Source organism: Lepeophtheirus salmonis, chromosome 8, assembly GCF_016086655.4.
Source record: "Lepeophtheirus salmonis chromosome 8, UVic_Lsal_1.4, whole genome shotgun sequence".
Taxonomy (NCBI): Eukaryota; Metazoa; Arthropoda; class Copepoda; order Siphonostomatoida; family Caligidae; genus Lepeophtheirus; species Lepeophtheirus salmonis.
Genome location: NC_052138.2, coordinates 24,144,699 through 24,171,011, shown reverse-complemented (window position 1 = coordinate 24,171,011; position 26,313 = coordinate 24,144,699). Strand labels below are relative to the sequence as shown.

The 26,313-nt window shown below is 30.4% G+C and overlaps 1 protein-coding gene across 1 annotated transcript in view; it reads left to right on the top strand.

Moving 5' to 3' along the window:
• Positions 1 to 6,521: 6,521 nt before the first annotated feature.
• The window catches only part of LOC121122371 (uncharacterized), a 45,759-nt gene continuing 25,967 nt past the window's right edge, over positions 6,522 to 26,313 (top strand). The window contains exon 1 of the mRNA XM_040717343.2: positions 6,522 to 6,823. Within this exon, the coding sequence (XP_040573277.1) occupies positions 6,764 to 6,823 (60 nt within the window). The 5' untranslated portion in view covers positions 6,522 to 6,763. The remainder of the gene's footprint in view (positions 6,824 to 26,313) is intronic.

Below are 26,313 nucleotides of genomic sequence, written 5' to 3'. Positions count from 1 at the left end.
TAGCCCGAAATTTAATGTATTCTCAGCTGGTGAACCAAGTTTTTTTCGGTACCACTTTATACCAAACCAATTTTCTGAGGTAGGAAAAAATCCTGATACTTCAAGTCTAAGCCAAGTATTTAAGTCTTTGCTTGCAGTACAAAGTCCTTAAATATTTTTATAAAGTCTTCAGATGTATTTTGAGTTCATTTCATTTCCATAATTTTTTTCATAGTGTTAAGGTGTTTCTTGAGTTATCTTTAAAATAGCTTTCGAGTCCAAGTCTAGTTGCAAGTCTTAGCTATCGAGTCCATATCTATACCTCTGTTAATTTTCTTCCCATGCCAATTATATACGCTGTACACATACGAAACACTGTTATCTTCATATGACGTCATTGTATTGATGTTTGCAATTTGAAAAGAATGCCAATAACAATTCATCTGGTCGAGACTTATAATATGGAGAAAAAAAATAGATCGACTTTTTAGCCCGTTCTATACCAAACTCATTTAAAAGACCGAGTTCGTTCGATCCAAATAAACATAACACAGTCTCAGACCGGTGTAGGTTTTTCAAACCACAACTCAAAACTAGTATGTATAGAGGTCCAGAAAATATGACCTGGCGGTAGGCTAATAAAATGAAGACAAAAAATGGCATGACATCCCTCAAAATTTGAAAAAATGGTTGAGAAGAGAGAAGCTTGGATGTCCTAACGTTTTATTAGATTAGCTGCGATTATCTATGAGACCTAGGAAATAAACACAAATCTCATTCCGTATTTAGCCAGGACAGAGACTCGAATTACTCCAATATGCATCCTTAATTCTACTCTGATTCTAATAAATATTTAAGGTGGGTTATCGCATCTATCATACGTGCACACGTATGCGTGTATAGACAGTTTAGTTCTAACTACTATGCATATTGTAATCTTCAAACCTCAAAAACACACCCAAATCAAAATGAAGAGGTTACGTGATTTAAAATGTGTTGTGTTTTTAGGATTGAAAATGTCATGATAAATGATTTACGTAACATTTGATCTATCCCATCCAAGAAACATTTTAAATAACAGAGCCTTTTCATTTTGAATGGATAAATTGTAGAGGTTAGAAGAATACAATAAGGAAAGTTCTTAGAAATGAATTGCATGTACATGCACAATAGATGTGGTAACCTGCACTTACATGTATAACTACTAATAAATCATCAGTTTAACTCTCCGTCATTCATAAGCCCATGTACTAAACACTTCGATGTTCCCTCCTCATCAAAGCTATAAACCAAGTTGTTCATATAAAGTACACGTGAATAATATTTGTAGAAAGTAGTGGTGCCTGGGATACTTTTTTTGCTCCCTAGGGGCATTACTCTTTAACTCATTACAAGGCATCCATAAGTTCCTCCTTTTAAATGAATTAACAAGTTGAATTCTGCAAAGAGAAAAAAAAGTTGCATACACCATGGAGGAAAAAGAAAGAAAACACGTGGTTACCCTTATTGTATCACGTAACCTTTCCTCCAGAAATAAATAAAAAAAACACTGAAATCATTTAGTTATTAGTCGAATAAGTCAATCATTACCATTCCTATTTATTTCTTGAGTATTCCCAAACTATCATTGTCATATGATTTCTCCAAAATTTTATTATAACATGGGGTTAGTGCAAAAGTGACGTAGCTGACCATTTTCTCAATCTCAGATATGTTTATTAGAAGTTTTTTTTATTAATGTAAATAGAATCTATTTCGACGATTGTTATTATTTATCTCCAAAAGTCATGATACTCATCAATAATGTCCACAACACAAAAATTCAAAATGTTAATTAATTCAGGCCAAAGAGACACATATTCCTTCTGAATACTACCAATTAAAAATTACTGGGCCGGCTTATAAACACACCGGATTTACATTATTGAGCATAACTTATTACATTGTTTATTTATCAAAGATAATACATTACGAACGTATGCATGACGTATTAAGTAGGACGAAGGAAGCGACAGCTGAAAACTATATACATTAAGTATTTGTATGTTAACGAGGCAAGGCTGTGAAAATCAACAAATTGCCGTCATATATGTTATCATAAACAGCGACATCTTGAGCCAGAAAAAAAGATATTTGTATGTACTGGAATATATTTAACGTATTTTGCCATTTGTTTTAAAGATGTACTCCTAAAAATGAAGGAATAATGATATCAGCAAGGGATAATAAAAAAACACTATTCAAATTGCAACTACAAAAAGTAATTGCACACGTTTATGGTCATATTTCCTGCAACTTTAAGTATATATGTTTGTACATTCTAGGCCTACATCATTATTACGTTTATAAATAGTAGTTAGTGATTCTTTTTTCGCATATCCGGAACATACTCAACCACAAATATGCCACATATAACTATAGTAATAATAGACTCAACACAATTGATTTCTTTCTGTGTAGATATGACTCAAAAATATCTTTGTTCCTTTTGTGGGTAATTAGTATCAATTATCTTCATTAAAACTCGAGAATATAAACATAGAAGTATTATTAAATATACAAAAAGTATAATAGGTTGTATGTACATAGGCATGAATACAAGTTGTTAATGAAAAAAGTACATATTAGATTTTAATAAGAGTCACTCTCAAAGTAAACCTACTTGACAAAATTCTCATACATTTTGATGTCATGAAAGAAGGAAGGAAGGAAGATTAATTAAAACTGAAGAAAAGTGTAATTGATTCAAGATATACATACATATGTAGAACCTACATATTTTTGTCTTAGTTTTGGAAGCTATAAGGATGTAGTTCATGGCTAGTGAAGAAAATTATGTGTACTCCCGGCATGTTAAAAAAAAAGAGAAACCTAAAAACAACATGGCCACCCTGACAATTTGAAAAATGTGTTGGAGGAGAGGTGCTTAGCTGTCATTTGATCAACTGCGAGAATCTGTGAGATGAAGTAAATGAACGGAAATTTCAATCCTTATAGCGGCTAGTCAATTGAAAGAAAAAAACCTGAGATATTTAGCTCACGTACAAGTCGAGAAAATGACACTTGAACGGGATCCACGAATTTCCATTCGTGCACTCCAAGCAGTTGGAACCACTGTCTACGCTGTCATTAAGACCAAAACGTTTGTAGATGAAGAAGAGATCTATCAAAAAAAGTAAAATATCCTAGGCCAATCCCCTCAAATCCATGATTATTTCTTGTTGATGTTTATTTTTCAAAATGTTCATTTTTAGATAGACAAATAGGTATAGCAAGTACATAGAGACTGTAGTTACTCGTCAATTCTACTCAGAGTCCAACAAGGACTTATAACTAACTCTCCAAATAAATTCTCAGTGCTATTCTCAGTCATTCATGAGCACACACACTTTATTTTTCTGTTTAGTTATACAAATTTAGGGCACTTTGAGCATACTAAAAAAAAAAAAGAAATCGAAAATGAAAATGAATGTGGCCACTTTGACAATTTGAAGAATGTTTCGGAGGAGAGCAGCTTATCTGTTATGACGCTCCGTCAGATCAACTACAATCAGCTGTGACGAGGTAGGAGGGCGAGAAGGAAATAAAAATAACATTGGAAAGAATTTCTCTCATGTCTATCCTCAATTCTACTCTGAGTCCAACAAGGACTTAGAATTATAAATCTGCAACAGATCCCAAGGCTTACTTATATCCACTACACACAATCAGGCTTTGGATATAATTGAATGTAGTGGAAAAGGAATTTCACTCATCAGGAGTTGAATAATAATTATAACAGCTCAGAAAAAGAAAATGTATTCTCCAAGTTATAAATTCCATAAAAAAGGAGTGACCTAAAATTTACGTCACAATTCATAAATCGGACAAATTATTTTAACGCGAATAACTCCAAGGATACAAATGCTAGAGAACTAAAATTGATACTATCAAAAAAAAAAATGAATACCTCAGACATGGACGCTCACAGCTGCTCGACGGAGACCTTGAGCTAATTCAAACTTCGGTAAGAAGTAGCACAGGCTCTCTTATCAACTACGCCACAAATTGCGTACTGGGGAGGAGGGTGAACTGTTGACACATTATGCTTTAACTGAGTAAACCATTTATGGCCTCTCTTTACCCAGTTGGAATTGTTTGCTGTTCAAAGCAGTAGCTGATGTTGTATTTTTAAAAGGCCTTACCCAATCCTTCACATACATCGACACATTCCAATAACTGTCATTGAAAGCCTTGATATGCTGTCTATCGATTTGGCTGGAAAATCAATGTGTCCACATCCTTCATGATCCAGCGGCTACTGCTACCAAAGGACCTCTCAAGGCTCTGATCTGAAGTCACCATGCATTCAATTGTGTAAATAAGACTCTGGGAGCACCCTCGACACTTACCGGGGCGTGGAGTAAATTAGAAACCTCCTTTGTATTTTCCCCTCCATGCAGACATTTGAGGATTATTAAGAGTTTTTTATTATAGTTTAATAACCCGAATAGCCCCAACTTTGAATAACGCAAACTAGTATTTTAAAATATTCACTGTAAAGTCATTCAGATTGATTTAAAGTCAAGTACACAATTTAACCTCGCAAACTGTATATTAGTAGAAATAAGTTTGTTTGGATAAATATTTATTAATATTAATGAAATTGATCATCTTTTCAACACTTAAAGTTTTGGCTTTGCTCATATTTAATTTCATTCGTGAAGGATCTTGAATTAATTAAATGACTTACACTATAAAGTGAAAACATTCTTATTAAAAATGCATTTCCAGGCTTGCTATACATACTTGGTTGGTCATCATTTTTTGTCAATGCACATAGCACATCATTTTCATTGTAAGTTAAATCGTTAAAAGCTTTATCTGAAATGAATTACATAAGGAAAATTTATTCTATAGAACTATAATTTAATGTTATATTTCCCTATAAATATTTTTTCTCTGAAATTTTCCGTACGTGTAAAACCCCAAAATTTTTGCAAAATAAACTTTTTACACAAATATGCATCTCTAAACTCTGTATTTATTCGAGGAAAGGGGATTTTTCTAATTCTTCTTATTAAAATTCTGAATGTTGATTGGTTGAACTCAAATTAGCACTTATTAAGCAGTAAAAAATTCTCTTATTTTATTAAGGAATAATTAATTTCACAGCTGAGAAGAAGAATTGGCAAATTTCGGCTATTTTTTTATCCACATAATTAAGTGTACAATTAGAGATGATAAATAAATAAAGAATATTCAAATACTGTTTTTTCTAAACTTGTTCAATTCGATACGCGAGTAAAAATTTAATATTTCGAATAAAAAGTTACGTGAACCTAAAACAGTTATTACCTTATTCTAATTTTGGTACCGATACGACTCAGCAAATTGTATAATGATTCTTCCTCTGTATTATTAAGATCCTTTTTTGACTTGTTCCATTTTTATTTGTTGCTATGATACATCATAATTCTCTTGTACATTTTGCTTCAAAGCAAGTTAATCTTTGATTGGACAGTCTATAGAAATTTCACATTCGATCAGTGGTTCTTAATCTGGGTTCGATCGAACCCAAAGCGTTAGGTGGAATTCAAGACACAAATCTTACTTATATGATTTTTGATGACACGCTCTGCTTGATGAATCAAGAAGGATTTGGTGAGTATACATGTGAAACTTCTGGGATTCAGTACCTCGAACAAGGTTAATAACTACTCCATTAAATGGTTTGAGATATTAGTGAAAGATTGATCAATGAGAGATATTGCAAGTAGGCATAAGATCTTATGTTTGGAACTATTTTCTTCGGTACAAAGATAAGAAAAAGGCTAAAGAACTTAAATGTGATTAGACTTGTTTGAATTAAGGTCTTAAATGTGATCAAACTTGGTTGAATTAAGTCTAAAGTTCTGAAATTAAATTAAGGGTAGAGATGGCCTTTTTTGTAAAATTATTTGAGGTTGACTGACCATTCAAAAACTATTATATGATCGTTTAACGAAACTTAATAATTTACGATATCCGATCGTTTCATTTAAATGTAGATAAGTAAAATTTCTTTTTAGATCAACAAAAATTTGAAAATCACATTTCCATAATTATTTTTAAGTGTATTTTCTTTGTATGACATACACTATCCAGATTGTAAGTTCCTTGAAGGAAATAAGAATGTTGTGAAGGTTAAATTGTCAGTAGTTTACAATATATAAAGGTAATTGATCAAAATAAAATTGAATGGAAGCAAAAAGATTTCTTTAACAGGAAAATGTTGTATTGTATTAAATGCATATAATATCTTATTATACTTCTGCATACTAAACGATATGATCATTATTATTATATTCGCCGGGTGTAAAAAGTAACATGTACTCCCAAATGCTTGACAAGATTTTTACATAAAAAAATTAAACATTTTCATTAAGAACTTCCATGCATAGGTGACTAACTACGGATTTACGTATGGTCTACCTATGTTGTTGGTAATAGGAGGAACTTATGTATTGCACACGGGCGTGCTTTCATTAGTGAACCATCGGAGGAAAAAATGATTTGTTTTTAAGTTGAATAATATCAGTCTTGAACCATTCTCTACAAATACGAGGAACTATAAACTGTGAGAACCCCTCCTCCGCAACAAATCTCAATACTCATCATTTGATGAAGTGATACTTATGTTTTAGTTTTACATATTTTTATAAAACATATCCAAGTGACGACTATTTTTTCATTATTTTCATTACTAATAGTACTGCAACGACGCATCTCCCGAAAATAGAGCACAACTAACTCAAGAATCAAGATGCAATTTGCTACATATCTTCTATTGTCAACCATATTGTTTCACCAAAACCTTCTTAAGGTAAAAAACTACAAATTCAAAGTCTTACTTTTAAAAATAAAAAAAGGGATAATTAATTAATATCCTGATTTGGCAAATTTGATATATACCTTTGTAATTTTTGTTACACACATTTTTGTATAAGAAAAATAAAGTTTTATGGATTTAAAAACATAGGAGAGACAATTGCAACAGGTCTTCTTCCCTTTTTCTTGTACAAAAACTAAGCAATCATTACAAATGTACCATACATTTGTAAATATTTTGCAGATTTTCGATTATTTTTCTATCAGTATCTACAATTTTATAAAAATTCAAAAGTAATTGATTGAGGAACAATTTGACATATTGCCACCCTTTGTACGAAGAGGTACTTGCAATATGTGTTTCAATTTCCCTCGTATGTTATATCTTTTTTCAATTTATATCAATTTTGTATTACTCTTATATATTTAGACCTCACAGCAGGGATATTTTTTTAGCTGGAGTAGGGCTCTGTACAGGGTTGTGAGAGTGAATTTCTCCGATCTACATATACAACTGATCAGTGATCAATAATATATGTATGATTATATCCCAATCTGCTATAATATATTGTAAGTTAGTTATTCAACACCTTAAAAGATATATGTAGTTATATATATATAAAAAAACATTGGACATTTGCACCATTTGACAAGCTATATTCAGATGCATATTGTGGACAGTTAATAACTTACACCTTGAAAGGTCTAGTTTTTGTTTCTAAAAAAATATTATTTATTGTAGTCTAATTTTGATTATTTCTAGCGCAAACTCGATTATTTTAATTTTTATAACCGTATTTGTATTCGGGGGGGGTAGTTGCAACATTGGACAAATGCATTTTGTGGAAAGTTAATAACTTACATCTTGAAAGGTCTAGTTATTTAATCTTAAAAAATATTATGTAGTCTAACATTGTTAATTTATATCCCAAACTCAATTATTTTAATTTGATGTAACGGTGATTAATTATGGGGAGAGTTGCAACATTTGACAGGTTAAATTCTTTAAAGTTAATAGTTTAACTTTCCAGGAAAGGTCTAGTATTTTATTCCTTAAAAAATATCATAAAGTTGTTTTTTTTTCTTTTCTTGCGGAAACTCGATTGTTTTAATTTTTGTAATCATTCTTGGCTATGGGAGTAGTTGCAACAGTTGACAACTTGCATTTGATTGTAATTTTTGTTGATAAACTACTGAATTAAATCATTTTTAAACAGATGTTAGTATATTCCGTTAAATTTTGGTGTGCCTAATGCTAACTAAAGTGTTGCAACTAAACCCAGTCTCTCTCTACTTTAATATTGATCTATACTTACTCATTATTTTCGACAGTAGATAAGCTCATTGTATATCATTCACGTACAGGAAGGGACGTAAGGATCTCCCGTGACGTCATTGGCGTCAGTTATAAAATGGCGTCGGTCTCATTTTCTAAAGGGAAAAAAAAGGCAGGAAAATTGAAGAAAGAAAAAAAGAATTTTTTGTTTTTTTATTCAATCAACAATAAAACTGATTTCAATTTAATCAGGGTCGGGGTGGAGGGACTTTAAGGATTTTTGCTTTTTAAAATATTTTTTTCCAACAAATTTAATATTTCCTATTTTAATATCAATTTATTAACTAAGTTGTTCTTTTTGTCATTTGAACTCATTCACTCACAAACATATACCGGGTGATTCAAAACTTGTTTTTTTTTTTAATTACCTGGTATATGTATTGTCGGGCTTAAAATAGGCTGTGACGTCTGGTACGTCTATATTGTACATCGGTAAATCTTGAGTTTGAAAATCTATTATCAAAGTACAAAAGTACATTGTAGATACTATAGTATGTTTAAGTTAGGGGTAGTTTTTTTTTTTTTTCAATACTCCAAGAGGTAGATGATTCAGCTTTTTTTTACTTATCAAAATGGTTGAAGTAGGGGCAATTTTGTATGTATTTAACCATAAAGGTTCGATTTTCTCGCTTTTGTTTGTAAGTATAGAAAATAACTTTTCTACACAATGATGTCAAAAAATCTTGTTTAGAACACAATTAGATTTGTTAAAACTTTTTCGTATAATAAGGATGGAAAACTCTTCCATATGGATTTAATTATTTGTTAATTACTATCATTCTAATATATTAGTTATTATCATTTACTCGTTTTTGAATATAAAAAAAGATAATTACAAAGTAAAAACCTTGTTCTACAAATGTACAATAGTGTTAAAAATGGGGGGAAATTAGATCTGTTTATAATAAAAAAATTATTTTTTTACATTGCATTGAATAATGACTTTATAAATTCTTTAAACAGATAAAAGTCTATCATTTATTTCATGACGATTCGTTTCAGTATATATATTATATGGAAGTATTGTTGAAATATTGAATCTATTTTTCTATTGTAAAGTTTTAAAGAATCCTGGTTTCAGTTTTATATACAATAGTGTTGTTTGCATTCCCGGAATTATAGTAGTACCGAGATACTGACACATTTAAGACGTTACAACACTTCATTGATAGTGTAGTAAGTTCTTGCAGTGCCATTAATATATAAACAAATTCACCTACCAATGACGTGAACTCCCATATTACTGACCTAAAAGATTGCACTTTGTAAGAAATTAAAGTTCTGAGCCGGACCCCTTCCGACGTCCTCCTATGTGCATGTGAATTGCCCTTAACGACACTTTTAATATATATTTTTTCCCAAAAAAATATTAAAAATACCGATACTAACTTTTGAACCAGAACCGGACAAAATATGGGCATCATTACAATATTTTGCATTACTAGCAGACCGTAGAATAAAGAGCTTTGATTTTAAATTTTTTAGAATGCGAAAAAGTTTTCATATGGTCTGAAAATTACTAATAAAAAAGTATTATCCTACGAGCTCTTCTTTAGGTCATACATCTCGGTCAAAATATGAAAAGAGGCAAAAACTCTTTACTTTGTGAATATAGATCCAAAAAAGACATTTTTTGTTATTTTACATACAATAGATTTAATAGACATTTTTTTAAACTATAAAAAGTGTTTTATAAGTGTTTTTACTAAAATGGTCTAATGGAATAAAAAAAGGAGAAAAAAGTTAGGAAAGTTAGATGATCCGCTTATAACGCGCATCCTTTTTTCTACATCTTCAGAAAGAAACGCTCATAATTTTTGAATGTTATTCTCTCCTTTTGCTTCATAGTGTAGCTTTCATAGGTTGGAATAATATTTATCATAATTAGTTTACGCAAAATAATGCTCAATGCTGATTTTTTATTGACGAAGTAAATATCTGTTGTCTCCTTATAAATTTTGAACAAGAAGTGCTTCCTAAAGATGACATCTTAGAAAATGAAATTTTTCATATGCTTTTCCAAAGTAGTCATAATCGAAATTCAAAAAAAGTTGAAAAACAAACTGCCTTATTGTACAAGTTGTAGTACAAAAATGGGATATAACATAATAAATGTAATATTCGCAATGTATGTATGTGTGATGAGTATAATTAAATTTTGACTACTTTAATGACTATTTAATTTGGATTTTATGGACATTATATGGCCCACAGTTCCATCACTTTTTATTAAGTACGTATTCAAAAGTATCAGCACATAACTACAGTTCTTAACGCCAGGGGTGTCAGAACCAATTCATAAATGGATTTGGGAGAAGTGTTACAAAAAGGGCGTAACATATTAATACACACTATAATCCTACAACTTTACATTGCCATTTGTGGGGTAATTGACCCTTGGCTTCCTTTTGTTCCAGCGCCTATACCATAAACACACTCAAATGAGTCACCTTGGCATTATCTACAAATGTACCCAATCTGAAAATACATATTATTATATCGTGAAGGCATATATGTGGCGCTAAAGCAAGCTACTATGATTGTTCTCAAGTTTCAGTCAAGATTGCATTATTTGTATTCTTTGACGAATTATCGCCAATTTTATCAGGAAAATATTCTTATTATTCCTTTGAAAATTCCGCAAATTGCACATGAAGTAGCAAAAATGCATCGTAGCAGAGAATGAATTAGAAACTGATAGGTTTGATGTATTTAAAAGGTCATATTAGGACTAAATAAGTCTCATAAATCAAATGGAATTTCTAAATCAGGGATGTTCAACCTTTTAAGATTATGGGCTGCATTGCCATTTGAAATATTTTGATGGGCCACATAACCTATTACATTAAATTTCATAAAAAAATTTCATAAAACAAAACTATTTAATACTTATGTATTTCAAATTTAGGCCAAATATAAGAAAAAGGCCTGATCTAATTTTTCAAGGCCAATTTGGCAACACTGTACAAGGGAGTCTGCAGTATTATATATATTTTTTTTTTTCGGAGGCTTGGTGTATTGAATTTTTTTTAATTAAAATTTTTGCTCTGTTAAAAAATTATTCCCTTGAGCAATATTTTTTTTTTAATTCCTCTATTTAGGAATTATTCTTCAATTTTTGCACGTACTATGCACGTTTATGCCTTTTAATGATATTGTGACAATTTAAAAAAAATACTACTTTACTTGAAGTAAGAATTACTTAAACCGTTAAGCAGGCCACAAGTTGGACGTTCCTACTATAAGCTATAACTAACTTACTTAAGTATCTCCGCTTATTCTATAAATTTGAATACAATGTGTATCAATATTCAACACATTTTTCAAATTAAATTTTGGAGGACCTGCAAATTGCACTAGTAGGTAGCTAAAATTGATTTCACAATAAAAGAATTAGGAATTGATTGATTTAATTTCAAGGGGACTATAAGTATATAAAATCAAATAAAGGTTTTTAACTATACTAAAATTATTGGATATCTTAAATCATTCACTTTGAATACAAACTTAAAAAATTCACTCAAATATATCTATGAAATATTGAGCTGCATTAAATAAAAAATTACGTCGTCATTTTCTCCTTTTGTTGATCATTGATCAAGATTGTTTTTATGTTGATGCACTACATTTATATGATATAAAAATCAAATTAGATATTTTTTAAATTATGTTTGTTTGAAATGTATTTATAAAAATATTTAATGAAATTTAATATTTACTATTGTATGGAACATTCATTTGATATATGAAACTTTGTGGTTTGTTCTGGTATGACCTTTTCAATATGATTAATTTTATCTTTTTTTTACAAGTGATGAATAATTTTTACAATCTGTAAGAGTAATTTTTAGTTTTTACAAAATGGTTTATTGAGATAATTTATTTATAGAAATGTAAGGTAATTAGATTCAAAATAAAAATTTAATCCAGAGTCACTCTATAGGAATATTATCCTAGATTGTTTTGATACTGACAAGCTATATTAGTACATATCATTTATAGCACCTAATCTAATTAGAACATTTCACATTATAATTACCAACAATATATTGATATTATCACTTAATTTTGATCAGTAAAAAATTACTTAGTATTTAACTATGTATTTAAACTCTCTAAAGACATTTAAAAATTATACCATTAAAATATCATCCATTTAATGGAATTTCCACTATAGAGCCTTTTTACTGACATCATAAATTACATTATAATTGAAGAAAACGTCATCTTAGGTTCTCAAAGTTGATTATGTCTACTACATAAAATGTACTAATTTCCAATAAATCTTACTTAAACTCCATCAAATGGCTTTAAGAACAAAAAAAGACTACACTCTAGCATTAGTTTTTACTTTATGCTAATCATAAACAATAATATTTGAATTAAATCAAAGTTATATGTACTAAAAAATACATTAAATAGTTAAATTATTGTTATTTTCTTGATCGATTAGGGACTAGAAAAGTAGGATAATTAGAGAAAAATATATTATTCTTTCCAAAGTAATATTTCATTTTATCTAGAATATGGAAATAAGATTGTATCATAATGTAATTATATATTTTTATTAACTTTTAGTGTTAGATACATAATAAAACACGCCATTAGAGGGATAGATTGTTAATAGACTGAAAGGTTTAAGTCCTTTAATTTTAGGTCTCATTTTGACTTCCAATGGTCCGCTATTTTTTCCCTTAATATTAATGAAAAAAAGGGGTTTTATTATTATAAAACTTAGTTGTATATTGTATAGGCCTACAAAATGGCTGACATTAATCATGTTGACATCATATACATCTTAAAATTTTACACGACATGTAACTTAAAAAAATTTGTTTAAAATAAGTTAATAAAATAATGGGCCTTTTAAATTTATGAAGTAGAACAATATATTTATCAATTTCTTGATTATTGTTCAAGCCTTTTTTGCGTTGAAACATCACAAATTGTTACAGTTGTCTTGCAATTTCTTCACAAAATATGTGGATGATCAACATAATAGCACTCTGAAACAAAAAACAAGAAATCAAAATATCTTATTCTACTATTTTAATACATCTCAATATTTTATTAACATATTTGAGTCAATTAAACAATTTGTATTCAAATTTATGGGATGACTTAAGATACCCGAGAATTTTGGGGATTGTTTAAAACCTTTATTTGTTTTAAGAGTCTTATTTCGGTCCCTATATGATTCAATTTTGGCTACTTATAGTGTAGGTAGAGTGAGTTTCAAGGGGTCAATGAGAATAATTTATAGATATAAATTGACGATAATTATTCGTTGAAGAATACTTAAATAAATCTCTCTCAATTTTATAGAAAAATAATTCTAGCTTGATTTTGTGTTGACGAGCCACATGCTATATATGTGTTGAATATTCAAAAAATAAAAAGTATCTTCGGTTAATTTACCCACCTACATTTAGTAAATACATAAATACAATTCTGTGTTTTCTTTATTCATGACATTCATTTACAACTTCCTCCTGTTTGTGTAAAGCTCAAAACTTTACCGTTATTTCATTTCATTTCTATTACCTTCTTATTTTTTCGTGGGTATCTTTCTAAAAAAACAATTTTAAATCTTATTTACATAGACAAATAATTCAATTTAAATACTTATAAGTTGTTCTTAAATGCGTGTTTGTTCAATAACATTATTCTTATAGATTATTTTTATGCATATGATGAATTCGACTTTTCCCCGAAAAAATAAGATTTTGATAAAGGGCTTTTATATCGAATATAATATATACATATATTATTAACATCTGAACACTTTCTATTTTAAACTTTAACAAGATATAATTCACAATGGAATTTCAACAAAATTAATATAAATAGATGTGTATCTGAGCTCTAATAATCATTAATGTTATATCCCTTAACGACAATGATGGGTTCCAGGGGGAAGTGGAAGGCCTGGTACCCTCTGCAGATGTAATCCTCTGTTATATTGTCACAGTACTAGCAGACAGTGGGTTTGGGGCCATGGTATTTGGATGACAGATAATATATGCCTTCCCCGCAACATGCACCCAAATGTGTATTCAAGGGGGTAGGCATCAGGGTTTTAGAGGGGCCAAAAGTGTCAAAAAAGAGTTCAAAAGAACTCAAAAGAGTGTTGCAACGGAGGAGATGGGTTTCTTTCATTACTGCTGTCAAAAGAGGCCTCTCTACCTTCCTAACGCTCTTTTCAACCACTTTAATGATAGTTCTCTGGACAATCTGGTGTGAACCCCGAGATTTCTTGCAGGGGCCCTCATGGGCTTGACTGGATCGGCCTGGGCAGTATTTTTTGCTCTTCTAAGTCAAGTTTGGCCTTTCTGACAGATCCCCTCTTCCTCTCTAACGTTTCGGATTTGTTGACGACGTAGATGATGGCCCTGGGGACACCCAACTGCTTGGAGTACGCGAACTGAGATTTTTACGTAAGCAATGATTATTTGTTTATAAAATTTAAAAAAGGAGTTAGGTGGCTATGTATGTGGGTAGTTTTTCATTATTATTGGATCCCTCCATAGTGGATATTGATTTCCGGATCATCCCCATCATCTCTTGAGTAAATATTAAAAGATTACAATGAAATTGTATTTATGTGTGCATTACGTCCATACAAAGTGTTAAAAAAATAAGCGTTATTCATCAAAATTTAACAATTCGTTAGACATAAACTTCAACATAAGAAATACCCATTTGAATAATGTTTATATTAGCTATAGTGATTAAACTCCCACGTTGTTGCGTTTTAATATCTGTTTCTATATATATATTTTTTTTTTTTGCGATTCGTGGATGCTTAAATTTACGGATAATTACATATTAACTACGAAAATAAAAAAGTGTTTTCACTTTTGACCTCAAATGATTTTCACTCACTCTACAGAAGATATCTCATTTTTTCTCATATTCATTTCAAACTCAAATGATCATATCGAAATAAAATTGAATCAACAGGTTGCCCAAGCTACCTGTGCTGCGAAATTTTTTTTTTTTTCAAACGCAATTTTTCCTACGACTAGTATTCAGATTAAAATAATAGATAAGATTCTGTAAGCTTGATTGATTATTTTTTGGTTTTTTTTTTGTTTTTTTTAAATCACCTACAGACTCAATTACAGTTTCTATAAAAGGTGGAAAGCGCGAACAGGGCATTGCCACTTGGTTCCTTGGCAAATCCTTGAACTCCATCTTGATCCTACTGATAAGGTTTTCTTTGGTGTTGCAGGGGTTTGTTTGTTTTGTCATTTGATCGCACCCTAGACAAAAAAAAATCCATCGGATGTTTTTCCGGTGAGTTTTGAAGCCAAAAGTCCAGCGAAATAAAGTTGTCAAAATTGTCTGGGAATCATTTGACCTCATCCAACATTACTGTTGCCTCAAAATCATCTTTAGAGACCTCAAACACCCTCTTAACCTTGCAAACTAACGTCTCATTGAGTCCTAGAGGTCGATCTATTATTATGTCGAAACTCGCAGCGTGGATTCCAAGGAGGTCTGCATGTTTTTTCCAAATATTTGGGAAATAAATTCTCAATTGATTCCATTTTTTTCTAAGTGCTGCAAGTTTGAACAAGCTATCTGCCAAAAAAAAAAAAAAAAAAACAGCTGCTTCAGGGCTTGTATTTTTAAAGGAAAGTTCGCGAAAGTGGCGGCATAGATGGCATACACAACCTGTATGTACAATGTTCATGTTAACACAAAAATAATTTTGAATGTTGAAAAAAAAATCCAGAAATGTAGAAATAGACTATTTATATTGGAAAAGCATCAAATTGGACTTAAATTCGCCAAAAAAATTTGTCACATTAAAATAAGGAGAAATGGATATATTTTATTTGAAAGGGGTCATATTATGGCCAATGTCAGTATTTTCAATCAAATAATGGTTTTAAACCATAGTTCAAATTCTTTGATATATCTACTCAGCCCACAAACTTGAATACAAGGTCTATAATTGATTCAAATATATTTAACAAAATAATGGTATTTATTTATTGGGATTTTCTTTACTTTTGTTCAATAGTGTTTTTATGTTTGCTGCACTACATGTAAAAACAGCCCAATATTATATAGAAATAACTTTTTAAATATGTTAAATATATCAACTTCTATTTATTTTATCATGATTATGCATTTTTGTGACAATAAATGCAATTTGCGGCGCTTTGATAGGATTCATCAGACAAATTTGTTAATAGAGATATACGATAATTCGCAGAAAAATATTAATATTATCAATACTTCATTTTGAGAAAAATTATTTTAGTTTGTTTTTGTCTTGACTGGCTACATATATAAATTATTCTTATATACCGGATGGAGATTTAATAATGAATAATTATTATATATATATATATGGGGGGGCCTTTTGAAACGTTCTTATATTCTAAATGACAAATATTGCACCTAATATAAAGTTTGACGCTTAAAAAAGATTTGCTGTTTTAATGGTAACAAAGTATATTTGATAACATTTTTGTTCAAATGGATAGAAAGAGAAATATGAAAGCTGAAGAATTAAGAAATAAAGTCATGTCGCTTCTCATACACCGGATTTCCGATGGTGTGAAAATCAACAAGGAGGTATATTTAAATTTTTTTTATACAAGTCTATTCAGCGACATGGATCTGCAAACCCTTCCTTGCAAAGAGCTTTGCTTCAAAAAGGCTGTGAAATTTATTATTACATTCCCAACAATTAAAAATACATGAGTTTAGGGAAATATTTTACATCATAAATCAATATCAATATCAAAAAGAGTGAACATAATGAAATTAGAGAAAGAGAAGAAAAACAAAAGAACTTAAAATTCTCTCTTCTGGAGGATGAGCTTTTAATTTTATAAATTGGTGAATAGTTTTGCAGTTTCCATTGCATTTGTAAGTGGTGAATGGAAACATAAAATCAGAAAGACTTGTCTCTACTACATTTACACCCAGATTCACAAAAGTAACCTAATACACTTTAGGAAAAGAACAGCTGGTCTCTTCGTCACCAGATCAGAGCCCCCCGCAATTTTCAAGATGTAATGAGATGTGGACGATGTAGAAGATCTCGTCATAATTCATTGTCGTGTGAAAATGTGATGACACGCGATTTCTTGTGGCCTCCATCTCAGTTGGCCATAGTCTGATGAAGAATTGTTTGTTTTTATTACTCTACCAGTTGTATACCAGAAAAAAATCGGTAAATTATTTTGTAAGTCAATGAAATATTTCCACAGCTTCACTCACGATTTGCTGAGACACGTTGAACATAGATATGTGGATTGTTGTCAAATACTTAATCAAATCCAGATAAGAGTTCATTGATAAAGCAAGGGGTTCTTTTTCACATAATTTGTTCCTCCCTTCCCCTATCTAGACGATCGAGGTTTTAGAAAAATTGTTTTATTGTTAAACAAAACTTTTTTTAAAGCATTTTTTTACTTCTAATGATGTTCATTTTTTTATTTAAAGAAAAAAGTCGATCCTATTTTTATCTTTAAAAATGTGGGTCCTCTGTTACCTATCTTAGAAGCAACTTTTTCTAAGGCACAATTCTTTTTATGTATATCCGAATAATATCAACTTTTTTGTATTAAAAAAAGCAATTTCTCATATCCATATTTGACTGTATAATGTATATCCTAGATACTTTCTTGTCCTAAATATTTATATAAATATTATATTTTGATGTCTTAAAAAGTTTCACTTAGAAAATGGTGGATAAACTAATCACGTATGCTTGTGCCTTCTCACATGAGTATTACTTTGTAAATGTGGTTTGTCTGCAATTTTCTTTAAACGATTAAGGAAAGAATAGAGTCAAAGGGCTTTATCTACGTGCTTCTTGACTCAACCACATTTGTTTTGATAATTTTTATGTTTTATGATAGTTTTTTTAAGTTAGTTTCGTCCTGTATTTCGATTAAATGTGTTTTCATTTAGAAATCTTTTTTTTTTTTGTAAATACTCATATATATATCCCTAGAAGGACCATTGGAACATAATTGTTCCATTTCAAACAAATGTGGATATAAGCAGAAATAACTTGTTGAACAAAAGTTTTACAACTCGAGTATTAGCGATCTATTCCATATATTATCCCTCAATCAATCATTCAAAAAAAAGGCCTTTATAGATTCTTGCATTATTGTTTAAACTGTAAGAGTTCGAGGACAAGTTTATCTTACTCCCCTAATTTGTATACTTACTCCAATTTTGTGAACAAAAAAATAATAATAATAGGTAATAGTTTTCGACTTTTTTAGCCTGAGCTACTAATTGGTACGTATATGGGTCATTTGAAGGGAATATTTGTATCATCTATTCACAAATTTGTACACATACGTTACATTTCAATAAAAAGTGAATGATTTTGTTTTTGTTTTTTAATATTATATAAGACATGAGGGATATTAATGCTAAAAACATTGTAAAAAGTTTTAGAATTCGACAGAAAAAACATATATATCATTTTTCAAGGAAAAATGTACTTCTTTGTTTCCAAAAACACTTTTGAGTAATCTTTAAGATTAGATTTACGGCTAGTTATTAAGGAATAGCATTTATTATAATATTTCTAATAGGTCTAGTAAAAATAAATCCATTATTTTCCCAATAGATAGCTTTAGTAATGTGTAACTTGCATTGTATAAGTGGAAACAGTTAAAAGTAGATTGTGGTAAACAGATAAGATTTCGTACTTAAAAACTTATAAGACAATTTTGTGAGTGTTTGACTTAGTATTGTTTGAGCACCCGTCAAAGATGAACACAAATAAACAGAAAATACGTCATATTTTAAAATATTTATTCGAACAAGACGAAAACAAAAGCCCAGTGGCTAAAAATGTGAATAGTGTTAATGGTTTTGATACTGCAACAACCAATCACGCACAATTTTGGTTCGATCAATTCTGTTCCGCTAATTTTGATTTCAATGATGCATCACGGTCTGGCGGGCCAACTGTGAAAAATGTGGATAAAATAGTATAAATTGTCGAATCCAACCGTCATGTAAGCACTATTATGATAGCCAAGGAGATCAACTTTAATGTATATTTTTAAGTCCATTAAAAATAATAGATTTTTTTTTACAACACTTATTACAATAGTTATATTATATTAATTTGAAATCAAACATAAAAATGGTCCTTAATCTGTTTTTCGTAAAATTCCAACACTTGTCAGTGTCGGAACAAATAATAAAAATATTGTCGTTGGCTTTATTATATTTTCCTCTTTCCTCTTAGGCCTGAGTTCGTAGAAATGAAGCCCTGCATTGTTCTTCCTTTAGATGTTCCTTATTAGTAACATATAAAAAAATTATTTTAGTAAAAAGCCTTGTCTACTGAAGTGTATAACATCATACATAATTATAAATTAATTATAAGGTACGCAGGCCTCTTAATGTTGATAACTCCTACGTTTCATTACCATTTGTCCACAAAAATTTGTTGTCAATCTATTCATTTCTTTTGACAATCCCTTTCCCTGAAATTAATTTCTTTTAAATTAACAAGGAAGTGGAATCTTAAGATATTTCGAAAAAATATGTATAATCATCTGGAAGGAATTTTGTACTTGTTGTGAGGTTTCACTGTGTATATATATTCTACATAATGGCACAAGGCACACCCACTTAAGTAGTAAATAGATTTCAATAAGGAAGCATGAATTGAGACACTAAATTTTAAAAAAAGACAAATAAAACTAAAATGAATATGTACATAAATAAATATATTTGGTTTTTGTAGCATCTGTTAATGGAGTTCATTGAGTACATCAGGAATACAATTTTTTTAAATTTTATTTTTCCAAGTCTGTAGCTTAATTGTCTCCTACTAATCAAAGATGAAATTACATTGTTTGGTATGATGGAAATATATATATAACAATTATGTTTTTGACAGATAGTTTTTTTTTCTTTACATATGTATTTTTTTATTATACACTCAAACTAGATTGGTCCTAAAGCTAAAAAAAAGCAAGTGGTAAAACAAAGCCCCTTTGATGAATATTAGTCCGAATATAGATCTTTTTTATTGGCGTCATAAATTGCATTATAAATGAATGAGACTTCCTTTGGGGGACTATATGTTGATATTTTAACTACATTTAATAGACAAATTTCAAATAAACCTTGATTAAACTCCATCAAATGGCTGTATGCATTTAAAAAAGACTGAACACATGTGTTGAATACAACTTGATGCCAATAATATTTAAATATTATCAAAGTCATATGAAATCTATTGAAAATGTCTTAATTTGTACATTTTTTGATCGATTTAGAACGATGATAATTAAGATAAGAAGAGAAAAATATCGTATTCTTTCCACTGTAATAGTAAACTTATCGTCAGTAATATGGAAATAAGATTCTATAACGATGTAATATCATAATTTTAATAGATATTAAGGTTGAGATTTTTAATAAAAATAAATAATAGTGATTTAAACTTGATAGACAGTAAGGTATCAGTCCTTTTATTTTTTGATACCATTTTGACCTCCAAGAGTTTACTATTTTCCTTAATACAAAGTGAAAAAAAAAGGATTTTTTATTTTTTTTAAACTTGCTTCTTTAGATCCCCAAAATGCCTCACATCAACAATACTGACATGAAAACGCTTTATAGTTGTCTACACAACATTTCCAATTTTTATCTTCTAGTGGCATCGTTTTATATCAACAAACATGACACATAATTTACATATCATAAAGTGTAAAACACTTTTTTTTTTATGAAGTTGCCCTTATTTCACTTTTGAATTGATTTTGTCACCCCTGTCTAAAGTATTTAAATTATTTTAATTTTGAAAACTTTATTTACCAATAATATTAGGAAATTAGAAATTATATTTATGTAAAATTTTTGAAAACAACTCATTATGTATCATAAATTATATATTTTCTTGGGTTTGATCCCTCCAAGACTTTGTCTGTTCTTGATCTTGGATAGGTGGTCTTGACCACATATCTAGTCGGCATATTCAAGATGCTTAAACTGCAATTTAACCAAGGTTATTGACACCAATAAGGGTGGGCCAAGGGTAAATTTGTTCCCCACTTTTTGAAGGAAAATAACAATAAAAAGTTGTTTTATCATGTTGTCATCAATATATGACGTAATTTTTCTCAAAATGGTTATTGAAGTTATATTTTGAATTAGTCAATATTATAACTAATTGAGGCACTAAAGTGAAGCCCTCTTAGATAAAGGGACTGGATTTTATTTTTATTTGAATTGGTTTTGGCAACTTTTTACAAGGCAGAGGTGGTAAAAAGTCTTAGTACTCCAAATCCCAGTTGAGTCTTAAGTTTTTGCTCATAAATCTAAGTCCTTGTCTAATTTTATAGTCTTTTGGTTTCTTTTGAGTTCCTTTCATTTCCATAATTATAATATAGGATCCCCAGTGTTAAGCTGCTTTTCTTGAGTTCATTATACACTAACTTTTCGAGTCAAAGTAGAATTGTGAGTCTTAGCTATCAAAACGAGCCCTTGATCAAGTCATGTCAGAAGTACTCATGTCAATATGCAAGCCTCGAATCCAAGCCCCACCTCTGAAACAAGGTACACTATTATATTATAATTAGCAGAACTTGGTTTAACAAGAAAATTAGAAACTTTTTATATAAAAAGAAATTAAAAATCAACTCAGGATGGATTATAAAATATATATGTATTAGAAACATGGCCATGGAATCTCCATTTTTATTACTTGCACCAAAGAAGGATTCCACAACAGACGTTGCACGAATTGTAAGTAATAAAGTGCCATATAATAATCGAAATTTTGTAATAAAAAGTGAAAATATGTACTTTTTTAATTTATTTACTACTTAGATACGTATTAGTGTTGAGACTCGAAACAAGACCGAACTTTTTTTTGGTTTGGCCATGCCTGATTTTTCTAGACAACTTTGGACCGATATTTCCGTCCAGATGGTAGTCTAAGACCATACACCGAAATTTAATTGATTGCAAATCGTTGATCGATTTTGTTTCGGTAACAATCTATATACCGATTTTCTGTCCTTTCCTCATTTATGAGTTTTGCAAGTATGATTTATGCAACATATTGAACCTCATGTGACCTTCTTGTTTCAAAGTTCAAAGTTTTGAAACGCGCATGACGTCATCAACAATTCATGTATAGAATCAGTTAAGACAGAATTTGAAATCAGGCAATTTTTTTTGTATGACCGATCCACATAGAACTTCTTTAAAGGACCGAATTAGTTCGGTGCACTAAAAACCATAACGATCTCAGACCGATGTAGGATTTTCAAGCCGAAACTCAACAAGGATAAGTACATTTCGTATGACCTCAGCTGATGATTAAGAAGCTTTTGCTTCTCTTTTACAATATACATGTAAGACATTTGAGGGATTTGGGAAATTTCATCGTTTCAAAATCGTGGACCGATCTTTTTCGGTTGCAATTTTAAAACAAATTTTTTCCCTCATCCTCCTATATGAGTTGTAAAAATAAGAATTATGGAACAAATACAACTCAATATTACGTTATCGTTCGGATATTCACAATTTAGACAACACATTACGTCATAAAGAAGAATTAGTCTTGAAGAAATTTTGATTGAGACCGATTTTTTTTGTAAGACCGGTAAATACCACATTTTCTTTTGAAACCGTTCAAGATCAACTTTTTTTAAAAGTTCGAATTTGTTTGTAGTACTTAATGTCATACCGATCTCGGAACGCTCTAGGATTTTCAAATGAAACACAACACTGATAAGGACATTTCAATGTGGGTTGGCCTCTCAAGTGATAATGTGTTTTTTTTTTTTTTTCTCTTTTACAATATATATACAGGGTTTGAAAGCAAAATGCGGACTCAAAAGGTTACTTTAGAAATACTGTAATATCTTTTTATTTTCAAAAATAACAAAAAAAAATGACAAAAATTCTAAAGTAGGCCATTACAAACTTAGTCACTCAATATGGTAGCCTTCAGTTGCAGAAGGGCGTGTAAGAGTTGATGACAAACTCCACAGACAAATTGTCCCACACAGCTAGCTATGGTGGTTTTCGGTGAGTCTGCAATTGTGTGTCAAGTTTTGTTGGTTTCCCTCTCCAAAAATGCCACGGCAAAGTCCAGTGGGTTCAAATCTGGCGAGGAAGGGGCCACATCTCTTTTGGACCAGAATGCAGCTATGTTATTTTGGGAGAACTCTGGGAACTTGGCGGACGTGTGAGAGGAGGTACCTTCCTCAGTCCACATATACTTACCCTTCGGTTAGTTGGCTTTCAGCCATGGCAAGATGGTGTACTGTAACACTTTGTAGAAGGCATCCTAGCCAATTTCCTTCTTGCGCTTCTTCTGGACATCAGGGGCCAAGATGCCAAGGATCATTGTTTAGGATGTATGTTTGGTAGAGTACAACCCTTGGACGTTTTCTCTATCATTCTTCATTTAGACCCCCTTGAAAACCAGGCTCCTGGAGCACTTCCTAATGACCATAAACCTCGCCACCTTAATTTCAACATCTACAAGATCTGAGATGCAGTTTTTATCAGACATTTCAGGAATTTTGGAAATTCAACCATTTCCAAATGGTGGACCAATTTTTTTCTGTCTCAATCTAAAGACCAAATTTTTCCGGTATTTATGACTTATACAAATATGATTTTTGCAAAACATTTAACTTCACATAAATTTTGAAACACACATGACGTCATCAACCCTTAGAATTGTTCTAACCCGAATTTTAAATGAGACCGATACAGACTGATTTTTTTGTAAGACCCATCCAGGTATAATTTTTTTTTGACACAGTTCCAGAGCGAACTTCATAAAGCACGCTAAACTAAAAATCATAACAATCTTAGACCAAAACCCTCCACTAACTCTGGTATCTCAACAAATATTACCGAAAAAAAAATAATAAAAAAGCCTCAAAGGAAATATTGCATCAAACTACAACTGCTTAACTACTGTTTATCATTCGATGTGTGTTAAGACTTGTTTACAAGCCATCATTATAGTTCGTTGTTGTTGTTGGGATTCCTCCTCATGAGAGAGTTGCATAGTTAACAAGATTGAAATCTAATTTTGTTTCCTGCTGCCTACTGTGGAAGAAGAGTTTATTAAATAATTTATTTATTTTTTTCAGAAAAAACAAAAGTTGTGAGAACTTTTTTTTTTTGTCTTGATTTGTTTTTCTCTTCTTTTTTTTTTTTTTTTTTTTTTAAATACTTGGTAAAATAATGATGAAATTTTTGTTTGAAATTAACAAACAATGAATACATCTACCATTTATGTGCTCGATGCACATGCTTATTCATAAAAACTGGCATAGAAGTTGCAAAGTTGCAAATCCTCCATACATACAGAGTGTAGATCCAAAACTTGCAGTGGCGGGAATTATGACTAACGTGTTTTTTAAGGAGTCAAGAGACGACAACTCATAACCAATGTTTGATATGTTTTAATACTATATAAAGCTATATTTTTTATTCAATATGGCCTCCTTTACAAGCAGTAGCAGCCTTGCATGCCGGCGAACATATTGGCAGTTCTTGACGATGTAGGTCGTGTACATTGTGTACCGCGCTGTCATAATAGCAGACCGTAGCGAATCCAAATATGGATGAAAGGTACGGCAGACAGTCTTTTCCAAAAAATCCCAAACTGCAAAGCTCAGAAGTTTGAGGTTAGGGCTGGAGAAGGGTCACATTAAGGCAGGGCATCTACATCCAAATTGTTATTGCAGAAGTTGTGTTTCTCTTATTTGTATGGGACTGTGATTGACTTCTTGATGTTGAAGACATACCAAGATGCTAACGATGTCTGCAGCCTTCTCTGCACTGACACTGGTGCAAAATATATGGCACACGCGTTGCCTTTTTTATTGTTGTCTGACATTTTTATACTTAGAGACATGGGATACAAACAAAACTTGTTTTTTTTGTTTCAGCTGTTGTTTGATGGTTTAATGAAACCTTTTAATTTAAAAAAATGGCAATAAAGTTGTAATTAAATGCGATTTCAAGTTTTGGGTCAATATAACTCACTTAAATCTAATAAAGGTTCAAGAGTTATTGTGTATCTTAGATAATTCCACAAATTTGAATAATAAGCCAATGATTTACCGAAATATGCTTATGAACAATTTGCTACGTCTTAAAAAAATTCATCCGAATAATTTGTAAATAAAAATTAACGATAATTCATCAAATAATACAAATGTTATCTAAACTCAACTTTAAGAAAAACCATTCTAGCCTGCTTTTGCTTTAACAGACCACAAATCTTATTTCATACATAAATATTTCTTCTTTTCATTTTACACTTCTTAAATACATTGAAGAATAATATTTTGTTTTCTATTTCATCATAAATTATAATTTGCGGCTTCTTGTGAGATGAGGCAATAATGCCTTTACGTTTCAATATTTATTAATTTAGCAAATCAGCAAAAAAAAAAACACTTGGATATTAATTTATATATGTATACTGGTACTCTATTACAAGACCGATTTTAGAATGAGTGGATCCTGGGGAAAAGATGAATGTGTTAGGCCCTTTTTTTATTGTTTGTTTTAAAATTAGATTTTTTATTGGAAAAATGTTCATTGTCCTAACAAAAATAAATGAAGGCATTTTTTTCTTTTAATTTACATTTTTATAATGGAAAACAAAATGTTAAATTTTAATCAATGAATGATCATTTTTTTTTAAATCCCTAGATTTCTTCGGCATCTTTAAAATAATTTATGTGTTTACTTATCTAACTAATCAGTTTTTAGAAAATAATAATTATTTCTAGAACTATCTTTAAAAAAAAAGACGATCCTTCTTCTATTTTCATGTTGTTTTTATAAAAAATGTCTTCATTGTGCATAAATTTACAAATTATATCTAGCGCAGGGCCCTAATCAAGAGTGGGCCTGGAACAAGTTCTCTCCCCTTAAAACAGTCTTACTCTAGTGGTACACGAGTACTGGCATATTTAAAATTGAAATTATAAATGAAGAATTTACAACTAAACATGGACCTACTGCATGGCTAAATTACGAAAAACATTATTTTTATGGAACCATGAAAAGAAAACTCAAAACTAACTTGTTATTTGTTTCAATACTATATTCGGCTACATGTTTTTGTTTAAATATGTCTTCCTTCAAAA